Source organism: Oncorhynchus mykiss, chromosome 24, assembly GCF_013265735.2.
Source record: "Oncorhynchus mykiss isolate Arlee chromosome 24, USDA_OmykA_1.1, whole genome shotgun sequence".
Taxonomy (NCBI): domain Eukaryota; kingdom Metazoa; phylum Chordata; class Actinopteri; order Salmoniformes; family Salmonidae; genus Oncorhynchus; species Oncorhynchus mykiss.
In genome coordinates, this window is record NC_048588.1 from 19,931,091 (window position 1) to 19,950,207 (window position 19,117).

The 19,117-nt window shown below is 44.8% G+C and overlaps 2 protein-coding genes across 15 annotated transcripts in view; both read right to left on the minus strand.

The window, feature by feature from the left end:
• The window catches only part of LOC101268962 (zinc finger and BTB domain-containing protein 16-A), a 30,194-nt gene extending 19,972 nt beyond the window's left edge, over positions 1 to 10,222 (minus strand). Inside the window, exons 1-4 of the mRNA XM_021582628.2 lie at positions 10,085 to 10,222; positions 6,828 to 8,119; positions 3,180 to 3,280; positions 401 to 487 (exon numbers count right to left, since the gene is read on the minus strand). Coding sequence (XP_021438303.2) covers positions 401 to 487; positions 3,180 to 3,280; positions 6,828 to 8,023 — 1,384 coding nt within the window. The 5' untranslated portion in view covers positions 8,024 to 8,119; positions 10,085 to 10,222. The remainder of the gene's footprint in view (positions 1 to 400; positions 488 to 3,179; positions 3,281 to 6,827; positions 8,120 to 10,084) is intronic.
• A 579-nt stretch (positions 10,223 to 10,801) lies between these two features.
• LOC110503959 (neural cell adhesion molecule 1) overlaps positions 10,802 to 19,117 on the minus strand; it is a 118,012-nt gene continuing 109,696 nt past the window's right edge. For 7 of the 14 annotated variants that reach the window (XM_021582635.2, XM_021582636.2, XM_021582632.2 and 4 more), the window contains 4 exons: positions 16,870 to 17,062; positions 16,429 to 16,545; positions 14,145 to 15,446; positions 10,802 to 13,331 (listed from right to left, as the gene is read on the minus strand). In XM_021582635.2, coding sequence (XP_021438310.1) covers positions 13,211 to 13,331; positions 14,145 to 15,446; positions 16,429 to 16,545; positions 16,870 to 17,062 — 1,733 coding nt within the window. In that variant the 3' untranslated portion in view covers positions 10,802 to 13,210. Of the gene's footprint in view, positions 13,332 to 14,126; positions 15,447 to 16,428; positions 16,546 to 16,869; positions 18,576 to 19,117 lie in introns of those variants that run through there. The other 7 variants (XM_021582637.2, XM_021582638.2, XM_036962125.1 and 4 more) reach the window with 3 other exon arrangements.

Below are 19,117 nucleotides of genomic sequence, written 5' to 3' on the forward strand. Positions count from 1 at the left end.
TGGTAAATAGGCATGCACCCACACGGGACACCAGGAGATATTAGTTGGTGATATCTGAGAGGGCCTTCCTGTCCTCGCTAGCCGCTGATAAATTATGGAGCAACATGACAGGGACAGTTTAACCCTGCCAGCACAATAACAAGGATGTTAATCCCCATAGTCATATATTTATTAAACACCTTTTTTTGAATAAGCAGCAAGACAGACAGAATACATTACATATGCAGACCTCAAACGGTGTCTTGTCAATTGTAGCCTGCTTGTTTAAGGGTAGTGAATGAGTGTTTGTGAGTCATTGGGTACCTGTACGTTTTCAACCGTGAGCTATGTTTGTCTGTGTGTGTCTGTGTCTGTCAGACAGTACCTGTGTGCGTGTGTCCGTGTGTCTGTCGTACAGTACCTGTGTGTGTCTGTCTGTGGGCCTCCAGAGCGTCTTCAGCAGAGAATGTAGCTCCACACTGATCACACACCAGGGCCTCAGCTCCAGCTGCAGGGGGACATCTCAGTCATGTGTCATCATCAAACACTCAACATATGGTGTACATTCTTTTGTGAGATGTAAACATTCATGTATACAGTATGAGAAAACAATCAGCAATTTGTACAAAATACTTATGATCATGCTGTAGAGGGTGCAACTGAATTTGATGGATGGGATTCATGGTTATGGCAACCAATGAGCATCTGAATCTCAGATGGCTATAAAAGCTCCACTTTTACTTCCGAATCAAACCAAATTTTTAAAAGGTGAGAAAGCTGTTGGATTAAAACCCATTTCAAACCTTGAGCCAATGCAATGCTCTATTTAAAGGTCACTAAGTAACCATCCTCCTCTGTATACACTTTGGTTGTTTACAGTTACATTATGAGTCACACAGAGTAAAAAAGACCAGAACCCATTGGAAAAAACACAACTCTGGCCAAACAATGGCACCAGACAGTGTTCCATGGCCTCTCTATTTCACAGTGAGGAGCTGAGCTAAAGAGTTGTATTTACCCTGTTATCAGGCTCTGAACAGTGCACAGCCTGTCTGCCTGAGTTGACACAGAAGGACTGGGTGTTCTGTGCACAGCAGACAATCTGAGCCTGCGGCACATGCCTTTATCAAAAACACTCCCTAGCCATCTCCCTCAGTAAAACACAGCACCCTGCTCACCTTTGGAATGCCCTTGTCTTTTCCTATGAAGAGATCAGGGAAGACAAGGGCACTGACACCACTCAGCTATAGGAGATGCCAGTTGCTCTGACAAGTGGTGATTCTGTACACACACACACACACACACACACACACACACACACACACACACACACACACACACACACACACACACACACACACACACACACACACACACACACACACACACACACACACACACACACACACACACACACACACACACTCCCAGCTGTTTGGATGTGGGCTGGCTAGTGGTGAAATGTAAATCGGTTTCAGATCCATACTGGCCCAGGGCTCTTTCACTGATCTATTTTCTGCTCAGCTGGCTTTAAATGAAGTTAAAATGACTAATTAAAACGCCCACAAGCTTTGGAAACTGGGAGCGCTACAGCCTAAATGTAGTCCTCTTTCAACTCTCCCCACCTCCCTGTACAGCTGCACTAGTCCCAGTGCTGTAGCTAGCTACAATCACCTCATCCGCAGATTTCACCTCATTTCAGATATTTGACATTTATCTTGGAAACAAAACATTTCAGCACACTATGTAGCCTTTTCCTAGATGTAGGTAGATGATGTACTGCAGTGCTGTCTTGGCTGAGAGAAGCATTTTAAGGACAGTACATTTATATGTTGTGTGTGTGTGTGTGTTGTGTTCTGTGACAGTGTGTCCAGTGTGTTATGTTCTGTGACAGTGTGTCCAGTGTGTTATATTGGGAGATTGCGCGTGATTAGGGAGGAAGAGAATATAGTGCATTGTCTTGTGCTGTCAAAGGCATGGAGTGTGCTCTCATCCATAACCCATCAAACTGTCTCCAGACGCGGCTGCAATAGTCCTCCATCAAAACACTTTGTCTGGCATACCAAAATACGAGCCAGCATCGAGCTGAATACCAAATCAGCCCATTAGAGCTATGGCGCACTGGCTCCTTAGCAACCAACAGAGGGTCTAAAGGCTGCTATGGGCTATACGGCAAAACACAATGACAATGAAATAAGATCAAACTCTTTCTTTTTGTACAATACAGAGGCTGTATATTTTGTTCATGAATACAAATTAGATGAAAGAAGGTTTCAGAAATCTATTTGTAATGAAAGATCAAAGTATCTAAATGATGTGTAACAGGCCTATATTACACACACTATAGCCAGTATGTCTCACCAGGTCATACCGATGCAGACAGGATGAGTAAAGGAGAGTAGCCGTTTGCCAACTAGCAGAATACTTACTGTATGTTGTGACCTGATGCAACTATCATTCAGATCATAGAGTTCCAAACATGGATTAAAATGTGTCTACTGTGAGAGATCAGGTAGTTTATGAACACAGTTTGGAGAAAGGGAACCTGTCATCTGTCAGCCATCTGTCATCTCCTATCACTTTTACAGGGATCAGAGGAGGGGAAAGACAGATCAGAAGAGAGGAAAGCCAGGGTATAGCAGCATTGTTTCTATTCTTCCTTACATCAGAGTGGGGTTTCTGTTTATATTTTTGTTTCATTTTTAAGCCCTCTCTCCGCCTACTCTCCTCCCCTTCTCCTGCTCTATTTTGGATAAAGTGGCTGGGAGAGCAGTCAGGTCTGATTAAGTCGGCGTTTGGGTACAGTGTGTTCCTGGACACACATCTGCGAGCGAGCCATCACACACGCTTCGGAGCACTGGCAGAACACCCAGGCCTGCCGGCAGCTGATGATGTCATCACTCAGAGGGACAGCGCTGGCGAGGAGCCAGACAGACTCTCCGAAAACACACACACACACAGATTCACAGAGAGAAGACAAAAGAGAAGACAGAGACACTGAAGATCTGACACATGCAGAGACAGTCTCAGACAGGAGACAGATAGGAGACAGACAATGAGGGGAATACTCTTTCCTATGGATCCTTTAAGATATATATACGTGTGACATAATGAAGAGGTACATGTGAAAACAGTACAGCTCTATCAGGGGTATTCTGAATGGAATTTACTCTGTTATTATCATCATATGACAGTGTTACCTGAGTGAGAGAGCATGTGCATCCTGAGCCGTACACTGTCTATGAAGCGTTTGCCACAGAACTCACAGCCGTGTCCCTTCTCGCCTCCACTGTGCAGCTTCCTGTGGGGACAGAGACAAAAGGACTGTGATGAGCCAATGACTGAGCCAATGACTGAGGTCTCAAAAATAGCAGACAACAGCAAAAATGTTTTTGTGCATTTTCTGAAGGGTTTTCAAAAGGCAGCAACATCATTGTCCTTGTACAGAACAGCATGTTTAATTCCATCCTGAAAGTATCCCTCTCTGTGTACTGCTGCATCATTAGAGTAAAGAGGTCTCTAAGAGTCGTGAGTCACACAGTATCACACTGTACAAATACAAAAGGAGAATGGGATAATTTTAGAAAGCACAATACAAATAAACGTGCTTACACCCACGTACACATAGACACAGACACCCACGTACACATAGACACAGACACCCACGTACACGTAGACACAGACATCCACGTACACATACAGACAGACAGAAGCACAGGCACCCACATACACATAGACACAGATACCCACATACACATAGACACAGACACCCACGTACACGTACACATAGACACAGACACCCACGTACACATAGACACAGACAGAAGCACAGACACCCACATACACATAGACACAGACACCCACATACAGACAGGCAGAAGCACAGACACCCACATACACATAGACACAGACACCCACGTACACATACAGACAGACAGAAGCACAGGCACCCACATACACATAGACACAGATACCCACATACACATAGACACAGACACCCACGTACACATAGACACAGACACCCACGTACACATACAGACAGACAGAAGCACAGGCACCCACATACACATAGACACAGATACCCACATACACATAGACACAGACACCCACGTACACATAGACACAGACAGAAGCACAGACACCCACATAGACATAGACACAGACACCCACATACAGACAGACAGAAGCACAGACACCCACATACACATAGACACAGACACCCATGTACACATACAGACAGACAGAAGCACAGACACCCAAATACACATAGACACAGACACCCACGTACACATACAGACACAGACACCCACGTACAGACACAGACAGAAGCACAGACACCCACGTACACACACAGACACAGACAGAAACACAGACACACACGTACGCATGGAAATCAAGACACACACTCCTCTCGTAACTAGTACAAAAATAAAAAAAACTGACTTGCCACTTTGCCTGCAGCAAACCCCATGATATCATATCACACACGTCCAGCCATGCGAGGCATCATCTGCATTGTTATCCTCATATCCCCCTCTGCAGTACAATGGTCAGACAGCAGTCCTATAGACAGTTCTAAACAGACCACAGTCAAATAATAGATGATCTAATACATAGTACTAAATATTAGGTCAACAAAACTCTTCAATTAAATCAAGAACACTCGTTACATCAAAATAGAATAGAAAATAAGAGGATTTAACAGAAAACTAGGGAAGTGATCCACTATAAACCAGACACCTCATACGATTCCCAGCTTTCTCCTTTAGATAATTAACTTAATCAAAGCTTAAGTTAAAGTTCTGAGAAGGTGTGCTATGCCCTAACGAACTTCTCTCTCCCTGTTCTCTCCACAAATGTCAATGTGACTAAAGTGGATGATGCTCAGTGACCTGTCTCCTGACATGGACTAGTTTCATTACAACACCAGCAGTCACCAGAAGGACTGACTCCTCCAACCTTCAAACCTCTGCCTATCTCCATGACTGAGCATTGGCTAGCTAATACCCTGCTGGATGTTCTGTCATCAGGCTCTTTCAAACACTGGAGTGGCACAGGCCTGAAATGTCAACCATCTGCGTGGGAGGAGAAAGGGTAGAAGTTGGTGCTCTGACACTGATGATGGCTCGGTTGATTGATTTAGCAATGGTACCTGAGGACCTGTCTGAAGCTGTTGTAATGTCATGAGTAGCACTGCTCACAAGCTAAAGCTGAGCTGGTGTAGCACATGTCATCAACAGAGTTATGGGAAAGGTGACTCATGAGTTCACAATAATCCTACAAGTTATAAACCCACCAACCTCTAGTCTAAACCCACCAACCTCTAGTCGACCTCTAGTCTAAACCCACCAACCTCTAGTCTACCTCTAGTCTCAACCCACCAATCTATAGTCTAAACCCACCAACCTCTAGTCTAAACCCACCAACCTCTAGTCTAAACCCACCAACCTCTAGTCTACCTCTAGTCTAGACCCACCAACCTCTAGTCGACCTCTAGTCTAAACCTACCAACCTCTAGTCTAAACCCACCAACCTCTAGTCTAAACCCACCAACCTCTAGTCTACCTCTAGTCTAGACCCACCAACCTCTACTCGACCTCTAGTCTAAACCTACCAACCTCTAGTCTAAACCCACCAACCTCTAGTCTACCTCTAGTCTAAACCCACCAATCTCTAGTCTAAACCCACCAATCTCTAGTCTAAACCCACCAACCTCTAGTCTAAACCTACCAACCTCTAGTCAACCTCTAGTCTAAACCCACCAATCTCTAGTCTAAACCCACCAATCTCTAGTCTAAACCCACCAACCTCTAGTCTAAACCCACCAACCTCTAGTCGACCTCTAGTCTAAACCCACCAACCTCTCGTCTAAACCCACCAACCTCTAGTCTAAACCCACCAACCTCTAGTCGACCTCTAGTCTAAACCCACCAACCTCTAGTCTAAACCCACCAACCTCTAGTCTAAACCCACCAACCTCTAGTCTAAACCCACCAACCTCTAGTCTAAACCCACCAACCTCTAGTCGACCTCTAGTCTAAACCCACCAACCCCTAGTCTAAACCCACCAACCTCTAGTCTAAACCCACCAAGTCATGAGGCAGCAGTATAACTGTCAACCAGTGGCTTCTGCCTTCCCATGCTAAGAAGCCTGCTGATCCCTATAGAGGCAGGCTACTCTCCTTCCTCACTAATGCAAAGGAATGCATACCAAATGCACCCAGAGACAGTTTTAAGTATGAGTCATATCTAATTCAAAACAATCATACAGAATTGTGAAATTTAGAAACTTAGTAAACAGCTTCATTATGCCACACCATGTATGCTAAGTGGCTAACAAAGACCCATTTCATACCTCTCATGAAGTCCCTCTATTCAGGCACAAGAGCAGGTGTCTTTTTTAAACAAATTAAGATATTCAATATCGTTGCTCCCAGGTCTTTCCTTTGAAGTCTTTTAACGTGTTAAAAGTTAATGAAGACAAAAAAGAAAAAAAATCACCGACCTTTAAATTAGAAGTTGTGTACTACAATTTATCTCTTCCTGCACATTCTAACAAAACATTTAACCATTTAGCATGAAGACTCCAGACTCACCACACACATACACACTCCAAATCCCTCTCTCGGTCTCTCACAGACCTCCTAGTGTATAGCGACCAGATAGAGTACTTTGTAGGTGAAGGGGTGACACAATCTAATTGCATTCCACATTCAACTACATTTACTTGCCGGCGCTCTCTGACAAAATACTTCCTTCAATGATACCTTGAGATCCATAATACCTAAAGACACCCTGGAGATATAACAGTGAGTTGAGTATGCAGTCTGCAGTAATCTGTACTCTACCTGTGTTGCTCCATGGCCTCTCTGTTATGCAGCTGGAGACCACAGTCCCCACAGCTCTGACTCTGACTCTGGCCCTCCCGCCTCATCCCTGCTGCAAACTGGCCCAGCCTGCTGAGGATCTCCCTGTGGAGCAGGCCCTGGGGCAGCAGTCCCCCGTAGGCCCTCAGGTCCAGGGACATGGCTAGGGAAGGGGCCACCGACATGGGCATAGGCAACCCCACCTCCCCTATGTGATTGGAGGGCATGGATGAGTAGAGGGAGGCCAGGTGTTTCTCAGCCAGCACAGGATAACTGTCCAGAGGAGAGTTGTTCCCCACTATGCCCCCCTCCTCTTGGCCCGAGTGCTGCTCTCTAGCCGAGGTGATGACACTGCCTCTTTGGGGGGTCCCCGGGCCCTCATCTCTGGGCTGGTCCGATTCAAAGCCTCCCTCCCCTCCGCTGGAGGACCGGCCCTCGTAGCTATTGACTTCATCCACCTGCATGTTATTGTCCTCTGTCTTTATCCTCTTAGTCAGAGGCAGGGAGGGGTGCTGTGCTCCATTGAGGCTGTACTGTAGTGGAGACTGACCCAGGCCCTCCAGACTAAGCCCTCCAACTTGTGTGGGACTAGCTACAGGGAGCCCCATAGGTAGTCCCCCTGGCATAGAGGGACTCCTGTCAGTCATGTGGTACAGTGCCAGGTGGTGCAGGGCGGTGGGGTTGATACCACCCTCCTGCATGGAATGCTTCTTGGAGATTAGCATGTTCCTCCAGTGCCTTGCCCTGCCATGTTCGCTCTCTCCAGACCCGTGGTTCCTCCCACTCAGACTCAGGTGGTCCTGCTTCTCCTCTGACTGGATGGTCTCCAGGACTTTGAGGCACTGCTCCTCCAGGTACTCGATCTCCAGGATCTCAGCGGCGTACAGCAGGTCATCCAGGTCCTCGGCCGTGGCCTGCAGGGAGGCCGTGTAGGCGTACTCCAGAATCTGCTGGAAGGTCTTGGGGGAGAGGAAGTCGAGGGCGTAGCGCAGGCTGCTGCGGTGGAACAAGATCTCAAACATCTTGCTGGTGCAGGCCAGGACGGTGCGGTGGGCCGGGAACTCCTGGCCATCCACCGTGATGATGACGTCACACAGCGTTCCCGACAGACGCATATGATTGGCCCTGTGCAGGAGCGTGGCGGGGAGGGTGGGGTTGTGGAGCTGGAGAACACCCATCTTAGTCAGATGATCCGTACAGCCTCGGACCCTCTCTGAGCCCACGCATGAGGTGTGTTCTATCCCACCTGCTTTTCCTTCAGTGTGTCTATAAGTCTAAAGGGAGATACAGAAGAAAGCACATTAAATATTCAAATCTCAGATCATGGCAATGACAGTACAATTAAACGTGAATAAGAATGGTCTGGTTGATTGCCATGTTTTAAAAAAAAAATGATGTCTTAAGACAATATCTTGCATGTTCAACAATTGCAGAGGGAAAGAAAAGTAATAATATTTTAGCATTGGCTGGCCAAATGTCAGGCACTGAGTTGAAATGTTGATATTGTATGGTAATGTGTCACTATAAGGAAATACTCTGGAAGGAAACACAGGAGAATTATAGATTCCCTAAATCCAGGAGTGCACCATGAGGTCCGTTTGATACTAGTCACGCACTGTACAGTGCATTCAGAAAGTTTTCAGACCCCTTGATTTTTTCCATATTTTGTTACGTTACATACTCATTCTAAAATGGATTAAATTGTGTGTGTCCCCCCCCCCCCCCACCCCCCCCTTCCCCCATCAATCTACACACAATACCCCATAACGGCAAAGCAAAAACAGTTTTTAATACATTTCGACACAATCCTGTCTCGGAGTTCTACGGACAATTTCTTTGACCTCATGGCTTGGTTTTTACTCTGACATGCACTGTCAATTGTGGGGCCTTATATAGACAGGTGTTTGCCTTTCCAAATCATGTCCAGTCCATCGAATTTACCTCAGGTGGACTCCAATCAAGTTGTAGAAACATCTCAAGGATGATCAATGCAAACAGAATGCACCTGAGCTCAATTTCGATTCTCATAGCAAAGGGTCTGAATACATATGTAAACAAGGTATTTATGTTTTTTTATTTTTAATACATTTGCAAATTTTTCAAAATACCTGTTTTCGCTTTGTCATTATGGGTTATTGTGTATAGATTGATGAGGATGAAAAAAAAAATCCATTGTAGAATAAGGCTGTAAGTAACAAAATGTGATACAAAGTCAAGGGGTCTGAATACTTTCTGAATGCACTGTATGTCATAGGCTGCAAGTGGACAGAGCCATACACTATCACATGTGCTGTAAATGCATTAGTACACACGCACTTGAACTGTATTACTGCAACAGGTAACACACGGATGGATGCATGTACTTTTATGTCTATAAACTGAGCCACTCGCTGATATGGGCGCATATGGATTGCGTAAACGATTATAGATGGGCTACAGCGGGAACACTCCTGAATAAATCGATCTAATAAGTTACTACTATCAAACCACGATTACATTTGAACCAAATGTTAGATTTAGAAAGGTGAAAAATACCGTTCACAATCACACATATTTGGAGCGCTTTTTTAATGTTTGTATGGGTGGCCACTCCTCAACCAATATAGCCTATATAGCCCACGATCATAAAGATAAATGCTACGATAAATAGTTCCATGATTATTTGTTATATTTTCTGACCTTCAGTGACCACTGACCCATATACACTTAATGGATAATGCTGACACTCAGCCTGGGTAGTTCCGCAACAGAGCGCATCAGGTGCTAACTATGCTCTGATGGAATCACGAATTCCTACCCCAAAACACCAACATGTACATTTATCTGGTCACTAACACTCTAAACATGAAATAATTAAATATGGCCATAGTGTTAAACTGTAGGGGAGCAACACATAGCATGGGCGCACAGCACGGCACGGCTTAGTCACGTCTCTCTCTCTGTCTGATCGTATGGCGGGCATACTAAGCAGTCAAGTTTTTAAATCCGTTACAGTAACGGCGGGCAAACTTTAGCCCCAAAAACGTTTTAGGAAACGCGACTATGTATATAAAAACAAACACAAATGGATTGCCATTTAGTGAATATGTCAATTAATAATTCAGCATTGTCCATAAATTGGTAACATGGTGAATAATAGCTATTTCAGAAAGTATTTTCGATTCACCTGTGCAACGGCAGTATTACTGCAATAGAGAACATTGAAAGACAACTATTTTGCTATCATTCATTCCCCTTACCTTAGCGGCCTGTTACGTCCTCACTCAGCCGATTGCGTTATCATTCAGGCAACATCATGGTAAGGCATTTCACAGAACCCGCTCCAAACTCATCCCCACTCCAAGTAGGCAAATTGTCACCCAGGCGACGTCACAGCTTTGAATGATTGTCCTCTGTTCCCAGTTCTATCAAGGCTGGAAAGAGAGACATCTACAGGGCAGCAGTCCTCACGACCTGGTTTTTGGGCAGGGTGAATGAAAGTCAGTTGTCTTTGGATCCAGATGCAATTGAAAACAACTAGTTAAATTAACCATTATTCATCACTTACTGAGATTTAAAAAAAAATACTGGTAGGTCTGTCTGGGTTATATGTATCTGCCCTTGCTCATTACAATTATATTAGTCACTCAAGTCTCTAACTCAGGGAATCCAGCAACACCAACTCATTATCATACCCTATTACAATCTATCATTTTCCTATCTCTTCACGTAATCTAGAAGGTAATAATTTAATAACCTTAATCAAGGAGTTTTTTTTATATATTACCTTATCATCAACAAGGACATTCATATAATCTTGATAAATATATTACATTTGTAAATTGTCACTTCATGCCATCTAGTGCTCACTATTGTATATTACATCTACAAACTCCCATTAGAAGGAAAAGGGCACACTAATAATACAATATCATTGTAGAAAACAATGACTTGCCATAAAAACAATGGTAAACAGCGTGAGGTTCCAAAACCTTGTTTTATTTTGTAAATGGGTTAGTACTCTGACTGTAGACCGCTGAGAGCAGAACGGTCCACTGGGTTTGACCCAGTAAAACCAAGAGGCTCCAGAGATAGGGGACAGGGTGGGAGGATGACAACAGCAGAGGGTTGTATTGTACAGGTTCTGGCATGACTGTCCTATTCCACTGATGTACTGAGGGGAATGATTGTTTACTTGAAAGTGGCAGAACAACATACAGTATTAACATCTTGGAGTGTTGTTTTCTTCTGTTGTCAAATTACCACCCTGCCCTCCGTCTCTGGTATTATAAATTCAACAGGAAGCAAGCTCATGATGCCTGCTATTGTACAAAAACAAAATCAATTCAAAGACAACATTACAGAACACTTGAACAACAACTGGAGACTAAAATAAAGCGTTTTATAGGCCTGAACAGACCTCATTCTGATAACTCCCTCACATAACTCAATATGAAACTCGCATTGCCTAAACAAACATTAGGCACGTCTGTTTGGGTTTCTGTCACACATATTTTATAAAGTACCGTTTGTATTCATCATGCCCAAAACTCAACATATCTCCCCAGGCTGTGTTACAGACTGCACTAGACCTCTGTGTGATGGGACATATCAACAACTCTATACTGTATATACATTTGCTGTACTGTTTTCATAGATACAATATAAAAAGAATATACAGGTAAACCTTTCACGACAAAGCTATGCAGATATTATTGAAAGTGACGACAAGACAATCCACTGACACAGTCACAGTGCACAAGCTCGCAGTCAGGAGTGGAAAAGAAACCTTTCCATATAGAGTACAAAAACTGCTTTAAAAGATTTTTGCTTCAAAAACACGATTCTAAATGATAAATGTCAGGCATTTTCTTTGTTTTCTTGTGAATATGATAAGATACTCATCATAGTTGATGTTAAAACAAGGAGGTGGTGGTGCTTGGGTCATGATGAGACATTCACTTAGATCACTAAACGTTATTCCCTACAACCTTTCTCTGTGAGAACCACTGGATCGGTTGCACATGGCTCGATCTTGTGTTCCATTGTGAATACCGGTACAATATTTGCTCAATACGTACTTCTGCATTTAGCACAATACAGTATTCATTTCCTGAAGCCCCAGGTGAGGCGAGTTGAAGACATCTCATATGATAACTTCTGATACATATCTACGATAATATGGCTTTCTCTGAAACCCAAGCATTCCCAGCACTGTGGGCTGCTAGCTAGAAATAACCCTACCTTCCTTTCTGTCTGTCTCTGTCACTCAGAGCTTGCCTTGGAGCATGGGGAAGTGGTGTTAACCAAATCAATGAACTTCTGTTTGAGACATTGAAACAATCTGTATGATAACCCACCCTAATACAGACATAAAAGAGTAAAACAGTCAAATGTTTCAAACAAAACATTAAGAACCATTTTCTAATCAGACATGCAAACAAACTATTGGATGAGACTATTGGATGAGACTAGCCATCAAACATTTGAACAATGTAACATGGAAATAATAAAATAATGTCTACATGGTCAATCTCTTCAGTATATATAGACTGAGTGTACAAAACATTATTCTCTTTCCATGACAGACTGACCAGGTGAATCCAGAAGAAAGCTATGATCCCTTTTGATGTCACTTGTTAAATCCACTCCAATCAGTGTAGATGAAGGGGAGGAGACAGGTTAAAGAAGGATTTTTAAACCTTGAGACATGGATTGTGTATGTGTGTCATTCAGATGGTGAATAGGCAAGACAAAATATTTAAGTGCCTTTGAACGGAGTATGGCAGTAGGTACCAGGCGCACCGTGTGTCAAGAACCGCAATGTTGTTGGGTTTTCACACTCAACAGTTTCCCGTGTGTATCAAGAATGGTCCAACACCCAAAGGACATCCAACCAACTTGACACAACTGCGGGAAGCATTGGAGTCAACATGGGCCAGCATCCCTGTGGAACGCTTTCGACACCTTGTTGAGTCCATGCCCCGATGAATTGAGGCTATTCTGAGGGCAAAGGGGGGTGTAACTAAATATTAGGAAGATATTCCTAATGTTTTGTACACTCAGTGTTATGTTCCTGAATAATCCATTGTTTATCCTCACTGAAAACAATTATAACTCTGAGTAGTTGTAAAAACTAGAATTTTGTCTCCTATACCACTTGAAATCACTCAAATGGAATTCTTTAGTGTTCCATGTGTGTAGTGAAACACATCATACGTGAGAATAAAAATGTTTGTACAATCAGATCGTGCTCTAATGAACTCTATTACACAGACACATGTTGCTGTTCTGGAAATGCAGTAAGGGCACCGGAAAGAAAAACTGCTGCAGACTGTAATGAGTGTTGCTGCCGCCGCCATCTTGGATGGGCTGAGGCTGCCCAATCATGCTTTGTTGTCGCTGGCGTTTCTCTGTGTGACATTGTTGTGTTCTGTGGTCACCTCTGACAGGGCTGTCTTCACCTCAGCCTCCTCCGCTTTACTTTTCTCACCTCCAAATATCTTCCTGCAATGGAGAAAATGTTAGAAATGAACAGTCTACCTGCAATGTAATAGAAAAACAACAACATTCCTAAGAAAACCACAACTGCTGCGTTCAAACAAAAAACACCCCAAATATAGACATTTACATTCTATCAGACGCTCTTATCCAGAGTGACTTACAGGATACATTAGGGTTAAGTGCCTTGCTCAAGGGCACATCAACAGATCGTTCACCTAGTTGGCTCTGGGATTTGAACCATCAACCTTTCGGTTACTGGTCCAACGCTCTTAACCGCTACTTTTCCAATATATATTTAGACAATAGCCATAGGTAGTAATTGTTAGACGATTGATACCGACACAAGTAATATAATTACAGAGCACCTCTGAGTCAAAGTGATAGAGCAGTACTGATTGTTTGTTGCAGTGTCTGCCCTACCATTGAATAGACATTAGGCGGGGTGAGTGAAAGATCTAGTCTTCTGGCCCTATCCCCAGCCTAAGAGCAGTACTAATGCCCGGCACTGTTATTACAAGACTTCCACAACTTCCACAACACACTCTACAAGGGGAACCATACACAGTACTTTACTACTCCACACGACGCTACACACACACACACACATCCACTACCATGGCAATGACTACAGCACTTGTCACCATTACACAGGTCTCATTAATGAACAATTATCACCACTGTTACCACAATTGACTACTACAATTTCACTTTACTTCACAAGACAAATGGAAAGGTGGAGACTGAGTGATAATAGAATAGTAGACGACTGGGAACACAAAAACATTGACACGTATAAACCTCTAGAGGGAGCCATACTCGTCGTTGAGTGGAGCAGCCTTGGCCAGACTGTCTAACTCCTCCAGAGCTGGGGGGCTTGAGGCCTGGAGGTCTGCCCCAAACCCGTTTCCGTTAGCCAGGGGGGAGGAGGATGAGGAAAGGCCAGGGGCAGGGGAGGGAGTGGGACTACTCTGAAACCTAGTGGGCTCTGCTGGGGGAATGGAGGGGCTCTCAGTCTCCACCCCATTGGTCAACTCTAACTCTATCTCTGGGGCTTGGGGTGCTGTGGTGGTGGGCATGTGGGGGGTCAGGGTGGGTGTTAGGGTGTCGTAGATAGTAGAAGCCAGTGTGATAGTGACCGTGGGGGCAGCAGGTGTGGCAAAGCTCGGGGCAGTGGAAGCATTAGGGGCAGGTGTGGTGGGGGCACTTGTGGGAACTGGAATACTAGTGAGAATCTCTGGGGAAACAGGGGCACATTTGATTGTGTCCTCGTGAACGATAGCAGCAGTTATGTCAGCATTGAAGGCAGTAGTAGGAGTACTAGGGACAGATGTGGTAGTGGGAGTGGGGTCTATATTAGGGGCAGGAGTGGGAGTGTCTTTGGTAGTAGAGTCAGGTTTGTCAGGGTCAGGGACTGGTGTACTAGAGCCCAGGACAGTAGGGGTAACAGGAACAGGGGTAAGAGGGACAGGGGTAACAGGGACAGGTTTAGCAGTGCTGGTGGCAGTAGGAGCAAGTTTAGAGGTGGAGGTGTCAGAGGCTGGGAAAGTGAATGCCATAGGAGCAGGAGAGGGTCTGTCTGGGGCAATAGGAGCAGCTTTCCTGGTGTTTGGACTAGGAGAGGCAGTGGAGGGGGCAAGAGAGGGACTTTCCGGGGCAGATTTCCTGGGGGCCATGGTGGTGGAGTGGGTAGGTGTGGGGCTCTTGGGAGTGGGAGGAGAAGGAGCAGGTCTGTTAGAGTTTCGACGCCTAGGTGGTATTGGAATAGGGGAATTTTTAGGAGATGTAGGGCAATCTGTAGCACTAACAGCAGTGGTATACATTTTGTCCTCTGCTCTAGGAGAGCTGTCTCCTAGAAGGTCTAACAGGGGGGCTACTCTAGCTGTGATGTCAGAGGTGGAGATGAAGGGGGTTGGGGGGGCTGTGTTGGACTCTGGGGTGGGTGCTGGGGCGGGGGCAGGCAGGGGGTCAGTAGCGAGGGCAGACAGGCTACAGGTGAGAGCGGTGCTCTCACTAGAGGGGCTGTCCTGGGCGGGGTCATAGGTTGTGTTGGCTGTGTCAGAGATGGTGGCTACAGACGAGAGGGTATCCAGAGCCAGGGCAGCAGTGTGAGCGGCCAGCCTGGGAGAAAGAGCAGGGAGAGAGCAGAGACACACACACTAGACAGTGAGGTGACTGGGACCCGACGTGGGGACTGGGGAGGAGGGGTGGAGAGGAGGAGCAAGCAGGAGGTTCGGTTAGGGGAGGCATGCAGTTAGATATCACACACACTGAGCAGACAACATCAACCAGAGAGAAAGGACACACCAGGGGGTTCCATGCAGTGAGGCACATCAAATAACAAAGGACACTGTTCATGCACAGACTGACATGGAGAACATGTAGGGTCTAATGAACTAAAAACAGGTATTTCTAATGGAAACAGACACTCATCTCATGTGACTCCCGTTTTTAATGTCTCCGTTTTTAGGTGGGCTTCATCAAGTTCACCATATACAGGAAAAAACCACAGTGGATCTATCCACGTCTTTGACTGGTAGCGATTCAACCGTGATATCGAAAAGATGAATCTCCTAAGAAATATCCTGAGAAAAAACTATTGTGGCAGCAAAGAAATAAACACCCCTCCCCTCCCCAAAACAAACGCACAAGAAACTACAACACACACAAGGGTTTTTCACACCGCATGTTGTTAGACCAGGGCTATCCTTAATGCTGGGTTAAAACTAGTTTAGGGTTAGCTAACCCTCTTTTCACGCAAGCATTTGTTAACCCTGGGCTAAGTGCAGTGTGAATGTGACTATAGAGAAATGTCAACAAAAAGTATACAAGCATGAGCACACGACGGTGCTATCTGCTTATAGGAATCACAGACATATGTATAAACTAACTGCTTATGCTCAAAAAGTCATCAACATTCCATTAATTACAATGTACTCAAAACTGTGCAGGAATATTGGGATTCTTACAAGAGGAATGTACTGTGCTTTAGCCCAACGACGATATCTGTGTGTGTGTGTGTGTGTGTGTGTGTGTGTGTGTGATATGTGTGTGTATGTGTGCACCCACATGTGTGTGTGTCTGTATGTCAAGGTATACTCACTCTGGCTCTGTAAGGGGTGTGGTCTCACTGGGTTCCGTGGGTCCTCCTGCGTTGTGATTGGCTGTGCACTCATCCTCTGTCCTCACCTCCACTATCGGTTCTTTGGACTCATCCTTTCTGTGGACACAGAGGATTCTGATTGCTACATAGGCACCACGGCAACAGACTCCAGGACCTCAGTAACACAGAACTACAGCATAATGAGGATGATTAAATGCTTGAACCAGACATTCTCAGACGAAGGTCATCACGTACCCAAAGCTTAGCAAATGAGAACTGTGAAATTGCATCTAAATTGCAAGTATGCAGAGACTCCTTTTTCAGTCTGTGTCAGTGTCACAAATGGCACCTTATTCCCTATGGGCCCTGGTCCAAAGAAGTACACTAGATAGAGAACAGGGTGCCATTTGGGACGCACATATTGAGACAGTAGACACTCACATGAATGCAGCCTTGCCCTGTTCTAGGTTGTGTCCCTTGGCCCCACTGCCTGGCTTGCAACACAGACACATGATGAGGCCACACTTGTTGGTGAAGTAGCAGGTGATGTCCACAGCCAGGAGCAGCAGGACGAAGGCCAAGATGAGGATCCCTGCCATGATGCCCGTGGAGAGGGCAGACTCCCCGTCTATATCTACAGTACAGACACAGCATGACTCACTAGGAACATATAGCACCACAGTTAGACAGCTGAATGAATGTGGACATACTGTTAGAATATGGAACCATCTGTTTTCTACATAATGGTTTCATAAAACACAGACAACTCACCTGTCATGCACATTGACATAGTGAGAAGAGATCACAGCTTCTAACCAGATGTTTTGTAGACGTTAACTTCATACTGGTACCTTGATGTGCTCAAATTGGGAGATCAATGTCTCCCTGACAAGGCTCAAACAAACATCACACGTGACTTGTACCTTGTCTTTGGAACAGTAAAGGCATCTATCTAAATCACCTGCCCTCTAATAAATGCAAACCCATTAATATGTATTAAATCAACTTTATTTGATATTAGTCATAACCAAAAACACCCGAAGAAAATGCATAATGTGCTTCAAGAGATATTTTGTAAACAACCATGTATGTGTGGCTAGCTAGTGACTACTGTACCACACACAATACGTGATCTCTAGCATTATCTGTCCAGTTCCCATTCTAAAGAGAGCACCCTGAAAATCAGCTCCTCGGGACTTCTGATTCACTTACTAAAAAGAGTATTAACAATTCAGTATTGACTTCAGGGTCTATTTGTAATGCAGTTGTGAAACAAAATAATCACAACTTAATAGTATAAAAGAATGTATTGCTAGTTTTTAAATGACATTTGTAGTTCTTCAGGAATCAATAACACACAATTGACTGCTGCAGTTCCCAACTGTATCCATTATGCTTATATGTATGTCGACAGTGTGTCATAATACAACAATATTAATATTAGCATATTATAATTTGGTACTTTGTTAATTACATGTCCATGTAAAAATGAATGTTATTAAAAATCTTTACAGTACATACAATATAGTAAGTGGAAAAATAATATACATCCTTTATGTAAACTGTCTGGTACTCACCACCATTCACTCAGTACTCTACCACAGTATTCAAAATAGCATTACCACTCATTCAATACCCTAGTGTTCATTAATGTAAACTGGAGCTCCAATCAGTTCTCTAGTTCAGAGTGCTGCTACTAGCTGTGCTATGTTGCTGAGCGGAGTGGTACAGCACTGACCTGTAGGATACTAGCCTAGTCTGATACTAGCCTAGTCCTATATATGTTTGTGCTGTATAGCTAACTCCTTACTATGGTTGTTGTCAACGACCATAGGAATTAGCTATAGTGCACAAACCGATCTGGAACCAAGCTAAACTGATACCAGTGCCTTTGGTTCAGTTCAGTCAATCAGGCTGCTCTATTCTGTAGTTACTCCCCACCCACTGAGAGACATGTGTCTGTCTAGGCATCCATCCAGAGAGACAACCAGCCATGGCAGAGAAAGGATAGCTTTCTTTCCTCTATGTGTGTGTGAGAGAGAGACCAGCATCGCCTCATATAACTAGCTATGAGAGCAGCAACACAGTTACTATGGACATGACGAGGGAGATCAGAGTGTATGTCACAGACGAACAGCCTTGGGTCGCTGCTCAAAACAAAATATTGTCAAAACCAATGGAAAGATGAGACACACAGATTCAGAAAAGAGTCATACGTAATGAGGAGAGTGTTCATGTAGTGACGTCCACCAGGGTCCAAAACCAGGCAAGAGTGCAGAGACATAGGGAGAGAGATAGAGAGAGGGGGGGAAGGGGCAGAGACATAGGGAGAGAGATAGAGAGAGGGGGGGGAAGGGGCAGAGACATAGGGAGAGAGATAGAGAGAGGGGGGGAAGGGGCAGAGACATAGGGAGAGAGATAGAGAGAGGGGGGAAGGGGCAGAGACATAGGGAGAGAGGTAGAGAGAGGGGGGGGGGAAGGGGCAGAGACATAGGGAGAGAGATAGAGAGAGGGGGGAAGGGGCAGAGACATAGGGAGAGAGATAGAGAGAGGGGGGAAGGGGCAGAGACATAGGGAGAGAGATAGAGAGAGGGGGGGAAGGGGCAGAGACATAGGGAGAGAGATAGAGAGAGGGGGAAGGGGCAGAGACATAGGGAGAGAGATAAAGAGAGGGGGGAAGGGGCAGAGA